Source organism: Galleria mellonella, unplaced genomic scaffold (assembly GCF_026898425.1).
Source record: "Galleria mellonella isolate WM207_F2 unplaced genomic scaffold, CSIRO_AGI_GalMel_v1 utg300, whole genome shotgun sequence".
Classification (NCBI taxonomy): Eukaryota; Metazoa; Arthropoda; class Insecta; order Lepidoptera; family Pyralidae; genus Galleria; species Galleria mellonella.
In genome coordinates, this window is record NW_026442068.1 from 2716410 (window position 1) to 2741819 (window position 25410).

The window sequence follows — 25410 nt, forward strand, 5'->3', positions numbered from 1 at the left end:
GACTAATATTTTATTAGCTTATATTTCAATCTTTGAAAGGCGATATGAATCATAGAGTAACTATCTTCAAGATAACGATCACGTCAAACTGTCAGTCATAGTCATACATAGAGTAGATCAGTAATAGATATGTCACATTTATACTTAAATCACACTCAAATATACTGTATTCGTTTTTAAATATTAGTTAATTAAATGAATTGGGAAAACTACTTTATAATCAATATTATAGAAAAATCAGTTGTAGTTAAGAATTATCTTTGTATGTGGATTTAGATAGTTATTAAAAGTCATAATTTTGTTTCACGATCATATAAAAATTATCTCGTAATGTACATTGAAAATGAAGAAGATTATAAATTCGCCGCCTGTACTTATTTTGCTAGAAATCATCCGGGAGAAACTTGTGGTAGTAATGGATTACCTCTTACTCCGAGCTCTGTAACTATTCTAAGTCGGGCGCAGCGATTATTGAATATAGAACATCCTAATTTGTGCACTTATTTGGACGTTATTAGGGGTAAACATGGTATGTAAACAAACGATATTTATCGCCTATCTTTTCATATAATGAAAAGTTAGCTTTATTATTTTTAAAACTTATGTGCATTTTTTATCAATTGTCTATATACATATATAATGGGAAATTAACGAACTCAGTGTATTTTGCTGTTTCCATCAATTGTTTCGACTTCATCCGGAAGTCTTCTGGGGGCGTTTGGCGCTTTGGTCGAAATAATATTGGGAAAAAGTAAAACACAGAGTTCATTAATTTCCATTTATATGTGTATAAATATAAAATAGTTTTAAAAATGCATTTATTATTTTTCAGAAAGGATAATAGTAGTGGCTGAAGTGATTGGAAAATCACTAAAGGAAATCACTTCAAAGTTTACATATCAAGAAATCACTAACATTGGTAGACAATTAGCTAATGGCTTAAATTTTTTACATGATCAAAACATTACACATAGGACTCTGGCTGATGACAATATATTGTTGGACAATAATGGCAGAGTGAAATTGTTTAATTTTGGAATGTATTATATGACTGGTAGTGGAGAAGAAGTGTCTTTTCCACTTGGGTGAGTTAAAGATTTATTTTATTTTATATTGTTACAATATTTGTATATCATTTCAAACTTAAATAGATTTGATTTAAATTTGGTATACAGGAAGATTATATTCTAACACACAGTATACTTTTATGTTATTTATGCAGGTGATGCTGTGAGATACAGTTAGTAGTATATATGTATATTGATGGCTTTCATGCTATCATTAGAAAAAAAATATTGTTATATAGAAACATATTTACAACAGCATTATAAGTAAATTATTTATTGGAATAAGTGATAAGAAAATAAATGACATCTTAAAATGTGCAAACATCTATACCACATACCATTATCATACCATATATATACCATAGGTATATGTTTTATTTATTTAGTAGCAGCCTGTCCCGGCGTCGCACAGGTGGACATTTTTAACATTTCCCTTTACTGCTCTGCTCCTATTGATCGTAGTGTGATGAAAAGTATACTATAACCTGCCCAGGAGTATGAAGAATAATTGTACCATGTTTCGTTAAAATCCATCGAGTAGTTTTTGTTTCTATAATGAACATATAGACAGACAGACAGACAAAAATTTTACTGATTTCATTTTTGGCATCAGTATCGATCACTAATCACCTCCTGATAGATATTTTGGAAATATATTTTATGTACAGAATTGACTTCTCTACAGGTTTATTATATAATAAGTATAGATTTTGAAGAAAAGAAAAATATTAAGTGAGTAATATAATACAAATGTAATTGTAAGAGAAATAATTTGTTGCTACCCACATTTAAATATGTTGCCTCTTTTTATACTTTTTCAGTTTCTCAGTTTTTATACTTATTCAATATTCTAATATATTTTATAAATATTTAAGTCAAGGGAAGTTATTTAATTATCTACTAAAATATAGGCTCAGCCTAATTTGGTGGCTAGTGGATTTAACTAAATGTAATTTTTTTTTATATACCAATGAGGTGGCAAACAAGCATACGGCCCACCTGATGGTAAGTGGTTACAGTAGCCTATGAGCACCTGCAATACTAGAGGTATTACGCGTGCGTTGCCAATTCTGAAGAAACCTCTTTACCCCCTTTTGAAGAATTTATTTAATAAAGATATTATCATAAGTTTTTACCCACAACTTTGTCCATATGACTGGGATATGTTTAGTGATTGATATAAAAAGTAGTCTATATCCTTCTCCATCCTATATAATATGTATATACCAACTTTTAAATTACCAATTAATAAATAATTAAAAAATTATCATAGTGATTCGTTAAGCAGTTATAAGGTAATAAACTGACAAACTTATTTTATTAGTGAGAATGTGCTGAAACTATGTATTTGATCAGTACTGTGTACAGTTTTTTTTCTATAAATATAGTTGTATGTTGTTTTTAAGAAATTAATATTCATTGTATGAAAATCAATATATTTAAATAATTAAACATGATAGTTCAAATCTCATTAAATATCTAATTTACATCTAAAATTTTTGTCCTGAATAAAATCATAAAAATTAAGTATTAGGAATTTTTTTTATTGTAATAATATATAATAGTCTATCATATTTTTTTCAGTCTCCCAAAATATCTAAGTCCTGAAACAATATTGAAAGGTGGAGGGCCAGCTGCAGATGTATGGTCCTTTGGCATAATCCTTCTAGAGTTGTGCATTGGAAAATTATGGCACAATTTGAAACCTGGCCCTATATTAAGGCGAATATTAACATTAGTTCATGCTAATAATCCAGCAGAGAGGATAGCAAGGGAACATGATTGCCTTGATACTTATAAAGTAGGTACCTTTAGGAATTCCATTTTTCTTTTATCTAAAATTATGGCAAATGAGCTTGTGGTTCATTTAATGATAAATGATCATTGCAGTCCATTGATACTTATTGACACCAAAGAAGATTCCAGTATATTGCAAGTCATTTAAAAAGGCATATTGTTTTCTTGAAAGTCCTGTAGTCGAATTTGTTTAGAAACACTGCTGCAGGTGTTTGTTCACTATTTTAATAGTATGTGGCAGGGAACTAGTATTAAAACATACAACACTAGACTGCCATTCACCAAGATGATGGTCAAATTCAATATCACGGAATTTGTATCAGGTGCTACAATAGGAAAATAGTGGCTGGTATTAGTTTGAACAATTGTTTGGATCATTCCCTGTGATAGACACATTAGAGGGAATCTTTCATCTTCTTTGTTTGCAGGAAGTTCCAGAAAATCTAAGAAACATAATAGAGATGTGTCTAAAAATATATCCAAGTGAGAGAGCTACATTTGCAACACTCGTAGATAAGTTATCGCAAATAGATGACAAAGAATTGGTGACAGTGAAGGCTGAGCGCGGTCTCATGGGGTGTAAGCTTCAGTACTTGTACCATTGGTGGCAGTTGGCAGGTGGAGACATACAGGCGGAGTTGAAAAAAAATTGTCTGATCAAAAACACACCACCAATATTATCTATGCCTATGTATGTATCACAATGTATATATATTTATACTATTAAAACTGGTGAATAACCAGTTTGAAAGTACTGTTTATGTACATCATCATCTTCTTTATCTCAGCTATTATCTCTCCAATGTCGGACATGGGCCTTCCCTATAGACCGCTATAAAGAATGGTCCTGAGCCACCTGGATGCAGGTGGCATCTGACTCTGCAATGCATTTAAGGTCACTCCATCTTGTATATATACTGCATTTGCCCATATATGTTCCTCTAGACCCTTTCTTCCTGATGATATGAACATGTATTATAATGATGATGATATATATTTTATAGTGTCATTCACACATTGCCACTCCTTAAGATTGAAATATTAAAACTCAAAAAAGAATGCACAAACTAATTCAGTACCAAATTCTTGTGTAAAACAATATATATAATATTTTTTGTTACTGTATAGGCCGGAAATGGACTTACAAAGGTCTAAAGGGATAATACCTTATTTCTCAAGAGTGACAATATATGAAACATTATGATCTGATTATGTCCATGTTGTTTATCTATAGATCACGGTTATCACTGTCCATCCGATGGGCAGTCAGCTTGATTAACATTCTAAGTTGCGTAAAAAATAATAAGAAATTTAAGACCTGAGTTTAAGTTTTAGTTTAAAAATTGTAACTATAAATTATTAATCTTGTAAAATGCTTTTAGAGCGATCCTCTTAGATGGCTGCACTATAGGTGGCAAGACGGGAGCTTTGTACGATCGCCGTATTGCAAAATATAGTCTTGATTTGTTAAAAATTCGCCTCAACCATATACCACCACATGATTACTACCCGCTCATGCACGAAAGGAAGAAGGAATATGATGCTGTGCTGCTACCGAAAATAATCAGGGAGAGGGACACAGAGTATCAATTTTATAGATTACTATTGTTTCAGAGGTTACTACATGTAAGTTTCAATTTTAAACTATGTAAATATCTTTTTAATATTTTAAATATGAAAGTTTGTAAAGATGTTTGTATGTTTGTTACTCAATTACATTTAAATGGCTAAACAGATTATAATCAAACTTGATTACTGTGATAGACTATATCCTAATTTAACTCATGGAATAATTATATACTGATACATGCAGGAAAAAGCTTATATATATTTATGTATCTACTAGCTTTTACCCGCGACTTTGTCCCCATGATCCGAATATGTTCATTGACTGAGATAGCAAGTAGTTTATGTCCTTTTCCATCACATATAGTATTTATTATTGTTGTTATTTCACCCGTTAACTGTTCTCTGCTAAATATAAGCCTTTCCCATAAGTGGAGTTTTGCTAGTAGTTGCCACGCTTGGCAGTCGGGTTGGCAACCGCAGTTAGACTTTTAGAGATGTTTTAAGAGAAACACTGCTGCCCATCCCTCGCCCTGCCTTCGTCGCTTCTTACAACACCCACAGGAAAGGAAGGAGTGGCCCATTCTATGCCGGGGCACACACGGCAGTATAGTGTAAATTTACATACACATATAGTGTATGTATAAAAAATTTTCATAACTAATGGTTAAGCCGTTAAGGCGCCAAGATGTAGCAAACAATTAAACAAACTCACTTTCACATTTATATCAGTATAGTATAGATTATGGAACAATAAAACTACCATATCGGGCAACTACGTCTCGATGAAGTAAAAGTATTTTAATATTAAATAATGTATATAAATTCATATAAAATCCATAAGATATAACATACGAAATTTTGAATATGAAAAGCAGAGGTTGCACATGGTGGTAGTCATTGGAGAAGGCCTATGTTTAGTTATAGATAGATACAGGCTGAAACGAATCATGAATGACATACTAAAATAAATAATACCCACAAAAACAGTGTTCGATACAGACTCTAAGATCAGACAGTTAAATTAATAATAAAGTAATCTGGCCGATCCCCTTTTCTTTTAAACTTTATTTTATACCACAAAGGTGCCAAACCAGCATACATCTCGCCTGATGGTAAATGGTTACTGTAGCCTATGGACACCTGCAATACTAGGGCTGTCACGTGCGCGTTGACGACCCTGAATAAACCTTAATTTATATTCTTTGAAGTATCCCATACTGTAGTCTCTAGAAAAAACCTCGGTACGGAGTTCATTTCACAGCCTTACATACGCATACGCGGGAGAAAATTCCTTTGAAATCGCACTGTATGTAACCATTTAGATTCAAGCATGTGAGAATGAATTCCCTGTCGATGATACGCTGTGTGATGATAAAACATGGCGACTTCGTTCGAATTCGAATGCATGCAGGCGAGTCGGGAACTTTTGCTTCTTTTTGTGGGAGAGTTCCTTGTACAGCAGTGGACAGTAAATGGTTGACTTTATGATTACGATATTCTACATTTATTATAGGGATACCCCTTCACAGCCCCGTACATAAGAGCCGAAGCCGAGATAGACATACCGCCGTTAGTGCGCGGCGACGTATGGGCGGCGCTGCTCGGCGTCGTCGGCGATATTCAGGACCAATACGAGAGGATAGACAAAGAGACGCCAACGCCTACTGACAGACAAGTAAGCGATGCGACAATAGTTGTCTCTTAGATTATATTAATAGAGTATCGAGCCTCAAAAACGGGTTAACTTTTTGTCACCTTACAAATATTTATACTCATGAGTATCTTATATGTATAAGTCTCTTGTATTTGGTCATTATCTGTGGTGGCGTGCAGAGAAGATTGTTGGAGAAAGCGTAATAAAATAATATTTATAGTTCAACAAGTTTTATTAGTAGATTAGCGCATTGCAATAGAATATCAATAATAATAAAAAAGAATATTTTTACCGTTGAGGCTATATATTCTAACACGCCGCCTTAATCGCAATGGTAACAATGATCAACAAACACATAGAACTATGGCACGGTATAATATAGTTGTCAACCACACTCTGCTACCATGTTGGATAAAGGTTAATAAAATAATATACAACAAGAAAAAGACATCGGTCTTCGAGTTTTATTAGTAGACAAGCGCACAATAGAATGTCAATAATCAAAAAAAGAATATCTTTGCCATTGAGGTTATCTATTCTAACAAAGATATTACGTAATATTTACAAATGAAAAAAGTACAAATCATTTGTCAAACCTTCTTTTTTTTATTATTGCAGATAGACGTGGACATCCCTCGTTGCCACCAGTACTGTTGGCTGCTGAGCGGCGCAGACGGTCATCGCGCGCTCAAGCGGTTGCTCAAAGCCTGGCTACTCACAAATCCACAGTATGTCTACTGGCAAGGCCTGGATTCACTCACCGCACCATTTTTGTATTTGAATTTTTGTAATGAAGGTAAATATCCTTATGTACTTACACCTTTTATTATACCATACACTGGACACTTCATACAAAAACGACAAATTAACTTTGATTAAACTGCATCTCATTCGTGATGTGTTAACACGTTTTAGGATATCAATCTTGTCTTATATTTTGCATCTCTATAATTAATTATATACATTTTCGATTGTTATATGTTGTGTTTTCCAAATAAATAGGTTTGTACACATATGTATTTATGTTTTTTTACTTGAGAGATCAATTTAACACAGAAGCAGTATGTAGCAATATAGACAGTATGTTACAAAATACCACAGAATATTATGGAAATTACTAGGATAATGGAAATAATGATCTATATTAAATAGATATAATATATAGGGTTCTTGTGATGGGAGAATAAAAATTTATTGAGCCGAGCCCTAACTAGAAAACGAACTGTAATATCATAGTCATGATGATAATTTATTTAAAAAAATATATTTAATCTTGACAGAACAAGAACTGAAATACATTGGAACTAAGAGCCTTTTTCTCGTCTTTGAAGTGTATTAAAAATTAAAAAAAATAACGTTAACAAATTGTCCTTGTTTGTTTCAGCTCGCGCTTTCGCATGCTTGTCAGCGTTTGTTCCAAAATTTCTGCATAAGTTCTTCTTGAAAGATAACAGTTTTGTGATAAAGGAGTACCTAGCAAAGTTTTGGCAGATGACCGCCTTCCACGAGCCCGAATTGGCTACCCATCTGCACGAGATAAACTTTGTGCCAGAACTGTTTGCAATACCATGGTTCCTTACTATGTTTTCACGTACGTATACGAGTCAAACTAATTTATATACACATTAGCTTTCGTAGACAGAAAATGCCATAGAACTAGTATTAGCGTATTCATTATGAAATATCAATAAAACTACCTCATTGAGCAAACGAACAAATAAAGAATGTAGTATGACGAATAATAGTGACATAGGTATTTAATTTGAACGGGTAATGTAAATATAATGCTAAGTATAGACTAACTTGTTTTTTTATTAATCCACTATTGAAATTTGTAGGGATATCATGTTTTTTTTTTTTTTTAAATAAAATAAATGACGTCTTACTCTGTAATATTAAACCTTGCTTATAAAATGCTAGGTTTTCTTGTAGATTAATTCGATCGCGGTAAATGGAAATACAACAATTTATTTCCCACAGCATTTAAGTATATCGTGTATAAATAATTTGTTTTTGTCACGGTCAAACAATATATTTTCGTCACACGAATGAAGCCACGGGTAAAAGATAGTAAGTAAATAATTGCATCTGAAACGAAATTAAAGTGGGTCCCAAATAATTACTTCGAAATAACAATATTATTTATTCATTTCTAGATGTGTTTCCACTACATAAAATTGTCCATCTGTGGGACGCTTTGCTTGTGGAAGGTCCAGCGCTGCCGCTGTTTATGGGCGTTGGAATCTTGCGTCAACTACGCGACACATTGCTAGAATCAGGGTTCAACGAGTGCATATTACTGTTCTCGGACTTGCCTGAAATTGATATTGGGGAATGTGTCAAGGTAAATTAAACCTTAATTGAATATTTGTTAAATATTACTTTTAACGTCTTCTACGGCGTGTAAACTGATTTACGCAATAAACTATTGTCATTATTAGCATGTAGATGCGTATATGTTCTATAGAATTTTACAATATAACTACATATGTCTCTTTTTTAATATTTTTGTAATATCACTTTTTGATAGCAATTTGTTTACGATTGAAATATATTTTAAGAGTGTGGCAACATCGCATTTATGTGTCAAATATCAAAAATAGTTAAAGAAATTTTAATGTTTTAACTGATTATTTCAAAAGTTCTGGTGCTAACTATTTAAAGCAATTATAAATGCTTCCAAGCACTTATTTCGCTGTACATATATTATTATTATTATTTTTTAATGGGTGATAGTGGAATGGTAACCCTGCTTGCGCTATCGGTATACGCTGGCGGGGCACCAGTAATAGACGATAGGTGAGGGTGAGGGCAGGTCAGTTTACCTCACGTGAAGAATTCAACAAGAATTAATCACTCTAGTATTAAAAATAATAGAAAAATAATGCATTTGAATGACTTTTATGTGTATTTATATATTTTCAGGAGTCTATAGCCATGTGCCGCAGTTCTCCGCGCAGTATTAGTTATAGAAGGTTTACCAACGAAGCGGAATTAAAAGACCCCATGGTAATTATTTTTTATTAAATAGCTTTTATTTATTAAATAATTTAAATATAATGAAATCTAAAATGAAGTAATACTTAATATGGGGACACATTACATCATCTGTCAGCTACAGTTTTTGTATTAATCTAACTTACTTCTAATATTATAAATGTGATAGATTCTAAAGATGTTTATTCACTTTTAAATCACGTTTAAAAAGTTAGACGAGTCTATATGAAATTTGATACACTGGTTAGCATATATCCTAACATAACCGTTTCCTTCGGGCAAAGCCACGAGATACAGCTAGTTGATTATATATTAATGGGTATTATTACTTTATCCAAGCGTAAGGGGTGGTCCCTTACGCGTGGATGTCGTAAGAGGCGACTAAGGGAATTTGATGGTCGAAGGATGGTAGCAGTGTCCTTCATAAACCAAAACCTAACGACGATTGCCAACCCGCCTGCCTATTTTAGCAACTATTGGCAAACTCCTCAATAGAGAAGGGTTATGTTAGGTAGTGGACAGTTAATGATTTATATAATGATGATGATGTAATTTGGCTATTGAACTATGGTTGATGTTTGTTAATAATTACAGGACGTGGTGGAAATACCAATGGAAACATTGTTCACGGAGATTTGTCCAAGGATCAACCTCTCCGATTTCTTCTCATTGATATGCCAAAACAAGTGTTGTGTTATTGACATAAGGTCCAATTTGCTGTGAGTACATTATTTTTTTTGCTATATGTAACGGCCCGTTGCCTTTGTTATTCGGGATTCCGGGAATGTATTCTCTAACCGTGGGGTCCCGGCATAGAATAGGCCACACTTTTCCCGTGAATGTCGTAAGAGACATCTAAGGGAACTTGATTGTCGAGGAATGGACAGCAGCGTCCCTCAAAAATCTTAAAAGACTAACTGCGGTTGTAAACCCGCCTAACAAGCGTGACAACTACTAGCAAAACCTCCTCATGACAAAGGAGGGAGGTTTATGTCCAGCAGTGGACATTTAACAGTTGATATGATAATGATATACTATATCAATAATAATACTACGACTTAATTTAGTTTGTGTATAATTTATTTTTTACTACATATTATTGCATAATTAATGTTTAATTTTTTTTATAGAACATTTTATAAATAATTAATTAGAAACATTGAAAATTATTTATTTTTGAAATAGATAATTGCGACATTGCCGCTCTTCAGTATGAACGTTATTCATTGTGTAAGACTGTTTGAATGTAGATACGAGAAGAGTTGCATCGAGGGCAGCATCAACGTACCGTTCAGCGGAGTGCAGCTGGGTCACGTGTCGCAGCGTGCACTCGGTCTGCCGGCGCAGCAAGCGCTGCAGAATGCTGCTCGGCAAGCGCACACTGTAGTCGTGGCCGGGCACGCCAATGACGACAGCGCCCGCTTGGTGAGTGCCATGTACCACTAAATAACGAGCCCTTACAGTCGTGTAGTGATCCCTATTGATAGCAACCACTTGGTAATTATTATCTAAAAGTACATAGTGAGCCTTCATAACACTCACTGTGTACAGTTGTGTAGTGAGCACTGTTGACAGCGCTCACTTGGTAAGTATCATTTATAACTAAATGGCGAGCCCTCACGGCACTCACTGTGTACAGTTGTGTAGTGAGCACTGTTGATAGCATCCGCTTAGTGAGTATCATCTACAACTAAACAGCGAATTCTCACAACACTCACTGTGTACAGTTGTGTAGTGAGCACTGTTTATTTTATAAATAATTATAAATTTAATTAAACATGAATTATGTTGTATACTTGTTACAGTTCAGCGAATACCTAGTGAAGTGCGCTGTGGCCCGGGTGTGTATTCTTCACGGCGGTATACCGGCACTGCAGGCGAATGTGCCGTCCCTCTTCGTCACTCCACCAAAGAAAAATTAATTTCAATACGAAAAACTATGATCAGTCAGACACGAAATTTCTAATTGTGATATTTATGTAGGTAATAGGGGGCCTACCATGAAATGAAATTCCGAAGTTTCGGACTCAATTTCGTGTTTTCGTTCATACCTAAATCGGCAGTAAATGGAGCTTAACATTTCGTTCGTCATAAATCTTACTATAAAAGTCCAAAATAATAATATTTTGATATTTTTTATGTTTTTAAACGGTAAATATTACGTAATTTTAACATCAAATTTGTGTTTCGTTCGGGTCCGAAATTTCGGAAAACATTTCATGGTAAGCCTTCAGTATATTGCTACGTGTACGAATTTCAGATTTTACATTTCTAAGATTGCCCCGATTTTGGATGTCATTTTTATTTATTTAGTAATAAATCTATAATATTAAACTGATTAACGGATTTAATAGACTGATAGTTTTGTTTCGATATATTTTAATGAAAAGGTAACCGAGTTCCGTTGAAATTATTACATGAAATTCATAACAAATCTAAATTTCTTCTTCTTCGTATCCTCAAGGCTGAGGGATGTGATTATGATATGCAGCATGTGCCACCACTCTTTTCCAAATCGCACGATTTTGTGCTTTGGGAATAAACTCTTGCAAGGTAGTTGCAGTTGCCTGCTGAATTGTCTTATCGGTGCTCGGCCTCTACTCTTACCCTCCACACAGCTGTCCAAGATTAACCTTTCATTTAATCGAAATATTCAATGTTTTTTTTTTTATTTATGTTATTAGATATTAGCAGACTGTCTTATTGTCTGGTCAACTATTTGTTTGTTTATATTTTCATTTGCTTCTATTGAAACAGACTATACCATGTTTGTTGTATTAATATATATTGTAATAATATGAAACGTTATTCATCATCATCATCATCATCAAATCAGCCTTTAATTGTCCACTGCTGAACATAAGCCTCCCCTTGGGGGGGTTTACCAGTAGTTGCCACGCTTGGCAGGCGGGTTGGCAATCGCAGTCAGGCTTTAAAGATGTTTTAAGAGAGACTCTGTTGCCCATCCCTCGCCCTCCTTAGTCGGTTCTTACGATACACACGAGAAAGGAAGGGGTGGCCCATTCTATGCCGGGACCGGGAATCTTATACAAGTTAAACTAAAATACCTACATAAGAGATTCAAAATTTTTTTTATGCATACCACCTGATACTAATTGGTAATAACAAAAACAGGGGAAGAATAAACAAGTATCCCAATTCATATGAAATCTGAGCGAAATATATTTCTGCGTTTTGCTATACTGCAATCCATATTGAAAAAAAGTATATAAAAATGAGTTTGTTTATTAAGCAACGGTATATTTAGGTGACGCCCAATAAAAGTTTTATTATTTGTTAGTATTTATTAAAAAGTAGGGTGGTAACGAACCCGTTATAATTACCTAATCTTTCGTCAAAAAAAAAAAAAAAGTATGAGGCCTAGAGATCTAAGTATATAAGCTAAAAGCTTATTGCTTTTAGCTTAATTTTTAAATAAACATTTTTAATTAAGCATAGTCTATGGTCACCGCTATCTCCGCCCCCGCGCCCCGCCCCACCCGCACCGACGTCTTCAGATACTATGCGAGCTGCGGCCTACAATGAGACGCTATGACGCAAAGCACCTTACGCCCCCTAAAGAATTCCGGATGAAATGGAAACCATTGTTAGAAACGACAAAAAAAAAAACAGTGAGTTCATTAATTTCTAGTTACATGTATATATATAAATGTTTCAAATATTATTATTATAAAAATGGAGAAACTATAACTATTATAATGGGCGACACAGTGTACTCTATTATACCCATAATACTGTTCATGTCAGTCGGTGACGGTTACTACTTTCCATCAGGTAGGCCGCCTGCTTGTTTGCCATTTTAAGTTGTATAAAAAAAAAAGAAAATATAATTTTTTTAATTCTGTTACGAACAGTCATTAAAAAAAATATAGTTAATTTTTTTATGTTATTTAAAAATAGACAACGAGTATCAAAACATATAATAGTAGAAGTCTATATGTAGTTAGTTGTTCTATTTATATTTCAATTATACGGAATCACACGCTACGGGACACATTCGCACATGGCCGATTTCTCTCATAACTGTTAAAAAAAAAAAGAAAAATACCTATGCGTACGTTTGGTCAATGAACTCACGATAGATTGGCTGCTGCCAAAGCGTGTGTGTGGCCGATATGGCTAACGTGTGAAATACCTAAAAGAAATGTGTAAATACATATAATAAAATGAAATAAAAAAGAAATGGTCACGATTTTATAATTATCATCGTCGGCAAAAGATCTTTAATTATAAAGAGGTATATATTTGTGACTGTATCATTTGTACATGTGGAAGTGAGTTTGTTTATTTTATGAGAGATAATGGAATGGTAACCCCACCCGCGCTATCGGTATACACCGGCGGGGCACCAGTGAAGGATGATAGGCGAGGATGAAGCAGGTCAGTTAGCCCATCGTGACGAATTCAACAGGAATTGTTCACGATGGTTTCCAGGGGGAACCACGTGGAGGTCGAGAGTTTGTTTATTACCTCATACCACCTTAATGGCTTAACCTATCACTGTGAAGTTTGGTATACACGTATAACATGGGATGAAGAAGAATATAGACTACCTTTTTTTTCCCGGTCAATTAATATATCTCGTTGTAAAAGCTAGTGATAAATAAATCCAATACCTGTCGCCTTTACTTGGTTTAATGTGGTTTATTCGATAATACACCGATATATATTTCGTTACCGGAGAGTTCTTGCTGCTTATACTACACATAAGTATTTTACTACTATTTACTACTACACACATAGTTCTAAAAGGAATAATTGAACGTTTTGTTCTACTATTGAAACTTTTTCGTCCTTATAAAATCAACACGGAAAATGATTATTTATAATATTATTTTTACACCATATATGTTGTTTTATTTACAAATTCTATAGATAGAGGGAGACTTTGTACAAAAGTCGATTGCTTGGGTACCTCTGTCCCATTCGTGTTTCAACCGTGAAGCAGTTGTGTTTGTATGGCTGTGTTTCGGTTTGAAGGGTGGGATATGGCGTGAATTTACTGGGTACAGAGGAATAACATTTGAGTCCTCAGGAATGGTAACGCAAGGGGGGTATCATGGGCGAAACAGTATACTCTTTAATGTCCATGTCTATAAGCGACGGTTACCACTTTCCATCAGGTGGGCTGTTAGCTTATTTGCCATTCTAAGTTGTATAAAAAAAAAATACTTTCTCCTTTCAGTTTCTCAATTTAGGTTAGATGATATAACATTCCCGTCGCATATCCCTTCACATTAATTTTTTTAACTGCACATTGGGATAATAGATCTGAAAATTGTCTAAAAATCCACGTTTTAGGTTTAGTCTTGATGTTAAAATTTGTTTATATATATTTAAAAGCGTTCATACCTATGTCTGCATTATCTATAAATTTTCTGAAATGACCATTTATCATTATCATTACTAGTTTAACAAAATTTTTTTTATATTGAAGAAAGATTTGATTTTTATGTAATGTTAAATATACTTAAAAACTATTTAACCAATTTTAAAAACTTTTTTTACCTATAGAAAATATTATGTCTAACATAGGCTGTTTAGAAAAAAAAAACACCGTACGAAGCCACTGCTAGCCACTAGTTACATATATGTATGCATGTATTACGCGTTTATAATCGAACAAATTTTCAAAAATTTAACTGTTATGGTAAATTAATTGTTTGCTTGTAATAACTAGTTTGGTTCAACATATATATTTTTACTGCAGTAAATTGTCTCATTTTAATGGAAAAATACGATTAATAGTTCTATTTCTATTTTAATATTTCTATAACTAATATAGCAAACTAACACGTTAATCTTGTAAAAAGAATATTATATCACTGATATTAATTTTTTTATGTATGACAGATAAGTGTTTACAAACTTCAAAAACGTAATAATATGATTAAAATTTTTTTAGTTATAAATTCATGCAATTTGTTGTATGATTCATTTTTTATTAGTTCAATCATAAGCGTGCTTTTTATTAATCACTAGCTGTATCTCGTAGCTTCACCCTTGTGAATCAGTGTATAAACTATCCTATATGTTAAATTGGGATGTAATGTACGTGTACATAATTTCATTCAAATCCATTCTGTAGTTTTATTTTGAAAGAGTAACAAATATTTACCTATCGTTACAAATTTTCGCATTCATATGTATACGATAATTTTTTTTTATTATCTTTGATAATTGATATCTATCAATTTTTATAATTGATATCTAATTGGGACGTTGTCAGTGTGAATCAGTCTTTGATATGAACGCCCTTAATGCTTTTAATATAAAATCATTCCTGTTAACAGTTTTAAGTTAGTACACTCGTATGTTTTAGTTAATAAATGATTATTTATACGCATACTATATATTCGTTGTTACTTCATTTATTCCTAAAAACACTAAGGGATTATTGTACTAGAATCACTAAATTAATCTATCAATTTACAACACATGAGTACTTTAAGTACAGTTAAGGAATAAATTACTATTACGATATATTATTCGACCTATAATTATATATATATATCCTAAAATTTAAAAAAAATGCGTAGTAACCGAGAGGCAAAATATAATACAATTACGTCAATATTATTGTACATACTATATTTTGTTGTATTTTTTATGTATAATATTGTTAGGCCTAATTATTGTAAGTTTTTGTACCCCAACCTAATAGATCTAATTATTATATAAGAGTATTGTTAAGGTACAAATAAGTGCAATATATTTATATATGCATTATATTTATTATTTCAATAAAAAATAACTATTCATTTATTTATATTTTATTATGCAAAAAATATAAGGAGTTAGTGGATGCAGGTAGTTCAAGACTGTTCCTTGTTGCCATCTATGGGGGGATCTATGTTTAACAGTGGACAGATAATAGCTTAAATGATGATGATGATGCAAAAAACGACTTGCAAAATTCTTAATGTTCTTAATTAAATAATACAGTTTTTATAATATCTACTATACTCGTATACAAGATTTACCAGAGGGAGACTTTGTACAAAAGTCGATTGCTTGGGTACGTCTGTCCCATTTGTGTTTCAACTGTGAAGGAGCTGTGTTTGCATGGCTGTGTTTCGGGTTGAAGGGTGGGATATGGCGTGAAATTACTTGGTTCGAAGGAATAACACTTGAGTCCTCAGGAATGGCAACGCATGAGGGGTATCACGGGCGAAACAGTATACTCTGCTATGTCCATGGTACTGCCCATGTCTATAGGCGACGGTTACCACTTTCCATCAGGTGGACCGTCAGCTTGTTTGCCATTCTAAGTTGTATAAAAAAAGATAAGAAAATACAAACAGTTCTTCACCATCGTGGGTGAAATAAAATAATTATTCTAAACAGGTGAGTAATTTGTTAAGCTAGCACTGGGGACTAAATTGGCATTTTTGAATTTTTGATTTTCGAAACTTCTACCTTACTATGTTCTACGGAATCAAAATATGGTCCTATACGGTCGACTGTATACAGAAGTTTCAAGTTGTTTAGCGAGTTAAGAAGAGAGCTATCGTAATAAGGGCATCCGCAGAAGAACCAAAACGACCGACATAGCTCGTAGGATACGCAAGCAGAAGTGACAATGGGCTGGTCACATAGTTCAAAGAACTGACTACCGATAGGGAAGAAAGGTCCTCGAATGGCGACCCCTTGCAAACAAACGCAGTATAGAGCGACCCTCCACTAAATAAAGCGACGACTTCAAATGCACTGCAGGGAGTCGATGGATGCAGGTGGTTCGGGACTGTTTCTCATGGTAGTTTATTGGAGAGCCCTATATTGAGTAGTGGACAGATAACATCTAATATGAATGAATATATATTCTAAAGCAGCGATTCCGAAGTGGGTTCCGTGGAACCTAGGGGTTCCGTATAAAATTACTAGAGTTCCCCAAATTATTTATACAGTGAAACAATTTCATTCTTTTTACGTTAAAAATTGAAGGAAGCTATAAAGTGTTATACTTTTAAAATAATTATAATAAAAGCTTTTGTTCCTATTTAAATTACAGTGTTTTTAATTTGTAATCGTTTGATATGGGCTTTCCTAAAACAAAAGGTATTTGGTGGGCGTTCCTTTATCTTAAAAAGTTTAGGAACCCCTGTTCTATAGCATGGGCGTGCGGCTAATAATTTCACCCTTAATACCTTTTTTTTTTTATAATGGGTGACGATGCAAAAGAAATTCAATCTGCGCTATTGGTATACGCTAGCAGGGTACCAGTGAGAGATGGAAGCAGGTCAGTTAGCTCATCGTGGCAATTCATGAATTAACGATGGTTTCGAGAGGAAACCGCGTGGAGGTCAATTTGATTGATAGTCCCATTGCCAGCAATATAAGGTATATAGCTAGCATAGGGGCTATTGGATTCCATTACTAAGAACTCCACCCTGTTCTCTGTATACTTAGTACCCATAGACTTAGTATAACGTACTTATCTAACCTACTACCCATGCACACTAAATTACTCGCCTCTTTCTGCCCTCGAGCTGGTTGCACGCTCTCTTCCGGTTTGAAAGGCGAGATAGGTGGTGAAATTACCGGATACTGTAAGCCAAAGATTGATTTTCTCTTGGTTATTATTCATATAGGCTACAGTGGCTTCTCATGCGGATCATAGGCATTTATGATTTAATATCAGTTTACTATTCTTATTAATATATGTTTTTGTATTCTATAGCTAGTTTCAGGTTAGTAGGTATGACTAACATCTCTGTTTCATGTACCATACACATTAATACATTGTAAAAATGACAAACGTATGGTCCATCTGATGGCAAGTAGTTATCATATAGTACTTAATTGATCGATTGGGGAAAGAAGAAATTTTTAATAACGGAGATTAGCAATCCTATTGCTAGTAATATACCTTATCAGGTCGACCTCCACGCTGTTCCTCCTGGAAACCATCGTGATTGATTTATTGTTGAATTCATCACGATGGGCTAACATCATCATCGCCTATCATCCTTCACTGGTACCCTGCTAGTGTATACCAATAGCATAGACGGGGTTACATTCCATTGTCATACATTAAAAAAAAATATCGATTGTTATACTCAAAATACATGTTTACAACATCAGTTTATCGAACCTAAAGAATTTGTTGTTCTCCATTATAGTTTCGATAATGTGATGCATCGACAAATTACTCGAACGAAACGCTGATGTAATTTCATTTAAATCTAGGTTAATTACAATTATTATTTATACTAGTTACCTGTATAGTATCAACCTAGTTATTTATTTCTAAATTAGGCACAAAAATATTGACATAATTAAGAAGTATTCATAATTGAATATTCAACTAAACAAGGTCTTTTCCATCATTTTATTATAACTGTGTTAGTAGCAAATTCCCACAGATAACTCATTGTGATTGGAAGACATGAAAGTACCCACATAATTAGCGGCGTATTGTGTGGGCAGCCGACCAGCCCCCTATGGGGCAGCGTCACGTTTTTACCCCCTAGTTATGAATGGAGGCAGGCTAGTATCAGAGGGGCGGTGGGGGGATTGATAGACGCCTCGCGCGGCCGACATTCGCCGGCTATACTCCGCTCACAGTGCGTGTCTCGCTTGCGTTCAAACAGTTGTACGACATTCCTCGCGTGCAGTGAAACTTCACGAAAAATATTTTATTGCAAAAACAAATGGGCATCGATAGTGAAACCTAAACTTGTGATGATGCACGGTGTTCTGTGATAGTTTGTTGTCACCTGACAGTAAGTAAGTGAAGTTTACATTCCGAGTTTCGCTCAGATCGGGAAAGGACAAGTGACAGTTGGCTGTGTTTTGTGCGAGGTTTTCTCCAGGGATTTTCTTGTCGCCAGCCGGAGGCCGCTCAGTGCACCGGCCCCGACATGGAGGTATACTTCGACAACGACCTGAAGGACGTCTGGGAGGCGGACATCGACCCGGTGAGTCGACCTTGCTTGATATCTGTTATCGTCTAGAGGAGAGTGAGCTAGCGGTCTAGATATTAAGCAGAGTAGATAGTTGGCGTCACGGTAGCGTATTGATGTTTTTTTTTTATGGTAAATCGCGTACATATTCGTCGCGGTTCACTTCGCGGAATTTATTTTGCGCTCCAAACAATTCGTGAAAGTGCGAGGGCGGATTCGTGCCCGGTATGTTGATAACGACGATAACAACAAACATAACTCCAACCTACAATCACGGCTACAACTGTAATGTTTTTACACGTATATCCATTTTATATGGCTTTTAAAAAATACAAGCGCTGAAATAGTTAATATTTTACATTCTACCGGCAATTTGTAAATTAATTTTTAAATGTGTGCAAAAAGGAGAAGATATAAATAAATATGTTTAATAATACGTAGGTAGAAGATAATCAAGTTCGGCGGCCTTTGAAGTGATTGTGTTATCATTCAGTTACGATTAGGTAGTGAATTCTAACAATTAATAAATTAATCTAAATACCTAAGTTGATATTGTATATATTTTGATAAATATGCTTACCTAATACGGAGTACTCTGTGTTAGGTGTGTACATATAGGAAAGATTTTGATAGTACCTATATACCACAGGAACATATATTCGAGTGTTTAAAATATATTTTCAAAACAACTGTGTTTTTATGAAACAATAGCGGTCCGACCCGGCTTCGTGTAAATAGAATTTTTAAAATTAATATATGGCATAAGTATTTATCTTTCTCGCTGATAATGTAGTTTTCTATAAGAGATTTTTTTTTATTGGGTAAGTAGTTTTTGAGTTTATCGATTACAAACAAACAAACTAATAAATCTTTCCTCTTTATGATATTATTATAATGTTATGTTCATGAAATATAGATACCGAGGTAGGTGCCTGCTGATGGCTGAGTTGATATGTTCACTATACCAGAATGCAGAGGTCTAAGAAGATACTTATAACATAACATCCTTCTGAAAATAGTTTTTTTTAATGGATGATAATAAAACGGTGACCCCGTCTGCGCTATCGGTATCCGCTGCCGGGGCACCAATGAGGAATCATAGATGACAATGAAAACAGCTCAGTTAGCTCATCGTGACTAATTCCATAAGAATTAATAAAGATAGTTTCCAGAGCAAACCACGTGGAGGTTCTGAAAGTTTTATTTTTAAAAGATGATAAGGGAACGGCAATCACGCTTGCGCTAACAGTATACGCTGGCGGGGCACCAGTGAAGGATGATAGGTGAGAAAGAGAAGGCAGGTCAGTGAATTCCAGGTGTATTCATCACGATGAGTAAACCTCATCGTGATGAATACACCTGGAATTCAGCACTATGGTTTCCGGGGCGACCACGTGGAGATTGACTTGGCAGGCTATATATACTGCCAGCAATGGGACTGGTAGTCCATTACTGGCAATACAGTACTAGCAATCCCTCTCCCTCGGGGGGGGGGATGAGATTGTTAGTAATGGGCATAGTAACTCTCGAACCTGGGGGGAAAGGGATTGTTAGTGATGGAGACTGAGAATCCCATTGCTAGCAATATACCCAACCAGGTCGACCTCCTCGCGGTTCCCCCTGGAAACTATCATGGTTGATTCCTGATGAATTCATCATTATGGGCTAACTGGCCTGTTTTCATCCTCATCTATCACCCTTCACTGGTGCTCCGCCAGCGTATCCCGTTAGCGCAGGCATAATTACCATTTCATTTTCACCCATCAAAAAAAAAATCTCGATCCTATCTTTACCTACAACCAAAGACTTCGCTCCTTATTCTGAGGTTAGGCTCTATATACGCCTGTGGTCACATAATCATATTTATAAACAACTCGTGAGATACTTACCTACATAGAAAGTGACCCTTAATCTGTAACGGAGTGGAAATTATGTTCAAAAAGTGTTAATTGAACATTAATTGAATAGGTAGATACCTACCACTCATCTACTCTGTATCTCATTAGGTACCTATTTCATTCACACAATACGTATTTCACATATTAAAAATATTACGACCTCTGTGGAGCAGTGGTAGGCATATTGCTTTGCGTAAATGAGGTTCCGGGTTCGAATCTTGGTCAGGCCAATGTAGGAAACGAATTTTTCTGAATTGGCTTGTTCGTCATAGCACAGGGTGTCTTAGCTTGAGGACTAGGCGATGGGGCTTTCGTGGTTTTAAAATCTTCGTGAGAGGTGACTGAGTGAGTTCCATTATATAATCATTATGTCAGCCGTCTACTGTCCACTGTTGAACATAGCCTCTTAGCCTCTTCTATAAGGAGGGTTTTGCTAGTAGTTGCCACGCTTGGCGGGTAGGTTTACAACAGCAGTTAGGCTTTGGTAATGATATAAAAGAAACGCTGCTGCCCATCACTCGACCATTAAATTTAATATAACTTAAAAAAAAGTTCAATCAACCTATCAAATTTTCGGGAATTAACGTCATTACCTATTTCCAACCCTACTAAACCAATTAAGAGAAACGGTATAATATTAAAAAATCCAAAAATTTACGGAATGTAAATTAAGGGACCCGCCTCCATGTTCTAGGAAGTAATGTTTTATATCTCCATAATATAACGTAGTCTGATGCAGGTTTGGCTTATAAAACAGTTTTTGTTTTATTACATAGACGGCAAAGGAGCATGCAGCTCACCTGAGAGTAAGTTTTTATGAGTAACAAGATTTTTAAGTGTGATACAATTTTTTTATAGGAACCTGGAATTGAAAAATAGCCAAAATATACAAGGCTTTATTAAGCCTGATCTATGTAAAAAAAATTACACGCACACACATACACACGTAACGCGAAAATTTTATTCTTCGCCAACAAAAATGTCCCTTGTCCGCGCAGACTTGTGTGTGTCATTAATTATATATTATTTTTTATAGGAATTTAAATTAAAATTGTGTTTCACAAAAAAAAAAAAACTAATTTAAATTGTGTCAGAACCAAATAAAATTGAGCCAAAAAAAATTATTTAAAAATTAAACTACTAAACAGATTTTGATAAACTTTCTATAGAACCAATCTGTAAGTATATCTTTTCAGATAAAAAAGAATTTTCCAAATCGGTTTACAACTGACAAAGTTATAAAGTAACAAATATAACCGAATTAAGAATCGCCTTATTTTTAAGTCGGTTGAAAATAACCTAACCTTAGTCTATTTGTATGCAAAAAATGGCTTGTGTATTAAAACATGTTACTAATTACAGTTGTCATCAGAGTCCGATAGTCGTAATAAAGTTCAATTTGTATTAACAATCATTTATTACCACTTGGAAGTACATAGTTGATAACTATAAATAAATGAAAACTAATAAACGTCTCATTGACATTTTATTGACTGTTCAAGTTAAGAGAGGTCGCAGGTTTTCTTGCATGACCGCGGTATTCTTTTGCAAAAGTTTTGATTTTTCTTGGTGTTTGACATTTTAGTTTTTGGAAAGAATCGAGTGAATAGACACGCTACGCCTGACCTCTGGACAAACAACAAAAGCATCTATCTAGAACAAGACGTCAGGTGATGCTGTCTCGTACTATCACATACTATCGCGATAACATATCTATCGATAGATTTGATTTGCACTTTTTGCCACTTGTTTAGAGGGGCTGGTGTTGCGAACGTCCACGATATTTTAAATTAATTCCATAGGCTTTGATGAACGCTTTGCTATCTATTTGCTTAATTGCTAACTTTTCCTACTTATTGTATAAAAATTGTTTGTCTAAATATGTAATAATAATATTAAGGATAAAATTGAAGGTTAAATTCTTTGATCACCAGATAAAAGAATTATATAATTGCAAGGAAAATACATGAATAAAAATTTCAATCAACATACTCTTGTATTGGTAAAAATTGAATATGATAAAAATTTAATAAACTGGTAATAAACTAATGTCATAATTACTTATTGGATATCGTTTCAATTCAAATATGTTTCTATTTTACAATTAACCGAACTAACAAACTTACTTTCACGTTTATAAACTACTAACGTCAATGTATTAATAAACAGAAGCATGTGGTTTCAATGACCATGGGTTTTGCCATAGACACAGCTAATGTTATTCCGAAGCACCGACGGTTCGTCGGCCGGTGTTAGTTCATGGTAAATATTATTGAACTTGTGATTATCCACACACGAGCTAAGAATTCGGGAGAGGTCATTGAGACCTCCATTAGGATTGCCACCTGTAACTTGTTCTGCGCTATGCGGTGACGTCACTGTAATGGTCGATAACCCGGCCGAGTTGCGGAGGCGATTTGCACGGTCTGTTTTGTTGTGGGCACGCGTGCTACCATGTTCGGTTGGGTTGCCGGGGCTACATGTCTTACGGTAACGTGGAGCGTCGACCTGGTGCGTTGAACTAAGGGGCCCGGCGCCGTAAGCTTTTTTTTTATGCTCCTACGTAAGTCCGTACTCTTATTAACTCGTCGAAGTTCATAATTAGTATCTACAGTCACATGTAGTATAATATGCTTAATAAAACTTACTAAACCCCACGTTAAAATATTCTGTTCATGAACATAATAATTCTAAAAAAAAATCGATAAATTGACTGAATTTTTAGATTTATTATTAATTTCATGTAGATAGTTATGATAATTTCAACAAAACTTGATTATCTTTATTAAAACAAACTATATAAAAAATAAAAGAGAGTATCTTTTAATATTTTAATTAAGCTCGAAGAAAAATATGGGACTCTCGGTATATCTTTTTACATACGTAATTAAAAATTTTAATGCATATTTTATGCATAGTAAGTAATCGTATGTTATACGAAAATGAGATAAAACATATCAAAAATTGACATGATAGTAACTAGATATATGAAGCCAGTTACCACGTGTAATCACCCAAGATAAAGGTGTTGTCAAACGTAGATGTCGTATAACTGATGTCAAGAAATAAAATAAGTATGGTTGCTAGGTAAATCATTAAGCCCACAACTGCCCAATAGTGAGTGCCTACATTTAATGTGTGAAATATTTTTCAATGTGTTAATTGTCTTAAAATTTATATAAATACCTGCTTTGAATTTATAGCATGGTCATCAGGAATCATGTTATAAATTAAATTTTTATGGATCTCTATTCCATATAGAGTCATAAATTGTGTAATGTAATCTTATTACAGTGTAGATATTCAATGAGAACGTTATATTAGTATTAATTATTGAATTTATATTATAAAGTGTGTATAGATAGTATATGTATGTATGTATATATTTTGCATATATAAAAACCAATCAATTGTGTCATTACGCAAATGTGAAAACGATTCATGGCTTAACATAGATATAAATTTGATTATGTATTGACTATAATTCAGCTGTACGTTTTCCAAAAAATAAATAAATATTAAATAGGTAGGTTATGGTATAGGTATACAATAACATAACTTTTAAACATGGGTCTTCGCAGAGCAGGAAATTAGCCTACCTTACCATACTGAGAATGCATGATTTAATTGCACTGACAAGAGGAAACTCTTAAATGGAAAGAAAAAGACTATACTGGGGCATTGGCTTGATATACGGTTTATTTAAAGTCCTTTCTTTTGCACTATTTTATTGTGTTTTGTTTTTTATGTCTGCTTTTATGGCGTCCTATGGGAATGACTTGCCAGGTCGAGATTTACGTAGATTTCTCCCTGGAAATCAACGTGATTAATTCTTTATGAATTTATCACGAAGGGTTATGATTTGGTTTCATCTTTTTTCTTGATATTTTGTTATAATAATAAAACATATACAATACAATAGCCTTTATATCCTGCAGCTCCTTTCTTATATATGTGTGATTTTTGTTGAAATTTCTTTTTTTTTTTTTACTATAATGTGTTTCTAGGTTCGGTGTGCCTCTTGGCAAAAGCCTTCAATGACTTCCATTGCTTTCTATCTTTTGCATTTTTTTCCAGTTGTAACCTACAGTTTGTTTGAGTTTATCCTCCCATCTTTTGCGTTATCGACCTCTATTTCGTTTCCCGTTTATATAAAACATGTAATAATTATAAATTATCATTAGTTTTGTTAAGATTCCGTTTCCTCTGTCCAAAAAAGTCATCGCCCGTCCGGTGTCCGGTCAGTGCGTCATGGCGTCTACTACAACTGTTACCAGTACTCAGGGTTATCAACTTTCCATAATTATATTCCACATGTAAAATACGGACACAGTTATAAAATAAATATATAAACGTCCCCTTTGTAAATTTTAATAGATGTGTGTATCTACGTATCTACATAACATTTATGTGTAATACTTATTAAATATTCAATAATATTCTATTACTACCTACTTGGAATAACAAACAAACAATTCATCTGAAGGAAATTTAGAATGTGA

At 34.1% G+C, this 25410-nt stretch overlaps 2 protein-coding genes across 2 annotated transcripts in view; both read left to right on the forward strand.

The window, feature by feature from the left end:
- Positions 1 to 115: 115 nt before the first annotated feature.
- On the forward strand, positions 116 to 13903 carry LOC113513592 (TBC domain-containing protein kinase-like protein). Its single transcript, XM_052895600.1, has 13 exons — positions 116 to 529; positions 833 to 1085; positions 2652 to 2868; positions 3293 to 3555; positions 4247 to 4490; positions 5947 to 6108; positions 6706 to 6883; positions 7472 to 7678; positions 8244 to 8431; positions 9013 to 9096; positions 9679 to 9803; positions 10335 to 10509; positions 10890 to 13903. The coding sequence occupies exons 1-13, from the start codon at positions 331 to 333 to the stop codon at positions 11004 to 11006; spliced, it is 2412 nt and encodes an 803-aa protein (XP_052751560.1). The 5' UTR covers positions 116 to 330; the 3' UTR covers positions 11007 to 13903.
- A 4729-nt stretch (positions 13904 to 18632) lies between these two features.
- LOC113509089 (cyclic AMP response element-binding protein A) overlaps positions 18633 to 25410 on the forward strand; it is a 144580-nt gene continuing 137802 nt past the window's right edge. Inside the window, exon 1 of the mRNA XM_052895606.1 lies at positions 18633 to 19025. Coding sequence (XP_052751566.1) covers positions 18969 to 19025 — 57 coding nt within the window. The 5' untranslated portion in view covers positions 18633 to 18968. The remainder of the gene's footprint in view (positions 19026 to 25410) is intronic.

What these genes read in the sequence shown, in the direction of transcription:
- LOC113513592 (XM_052895600.1), top strand. Translation starts at nt 331, where the DNA reads ATGTACATTGAAAATGAAGAAGATTATAAATTCGCCGCCTGTACTTAT. An exon ending in TGTTTCAGAGGTTACTACAT is followed by an intron (nt 4,491 to 5,946) that starts GTAAGTTTCAAT and finishes CATTTATTATAG; the next exon opens with GGATACCCCTTCACAGCCCC. An exon ending in ATGACGACAGCGCCCGCTTG is followed by an intron (nt 10,510 to 10,889) that starts GTGAGTGCCATG and finishes TACTTGTTACAG; the next exon opens with TTCAGCGAATACCTAGTGAA.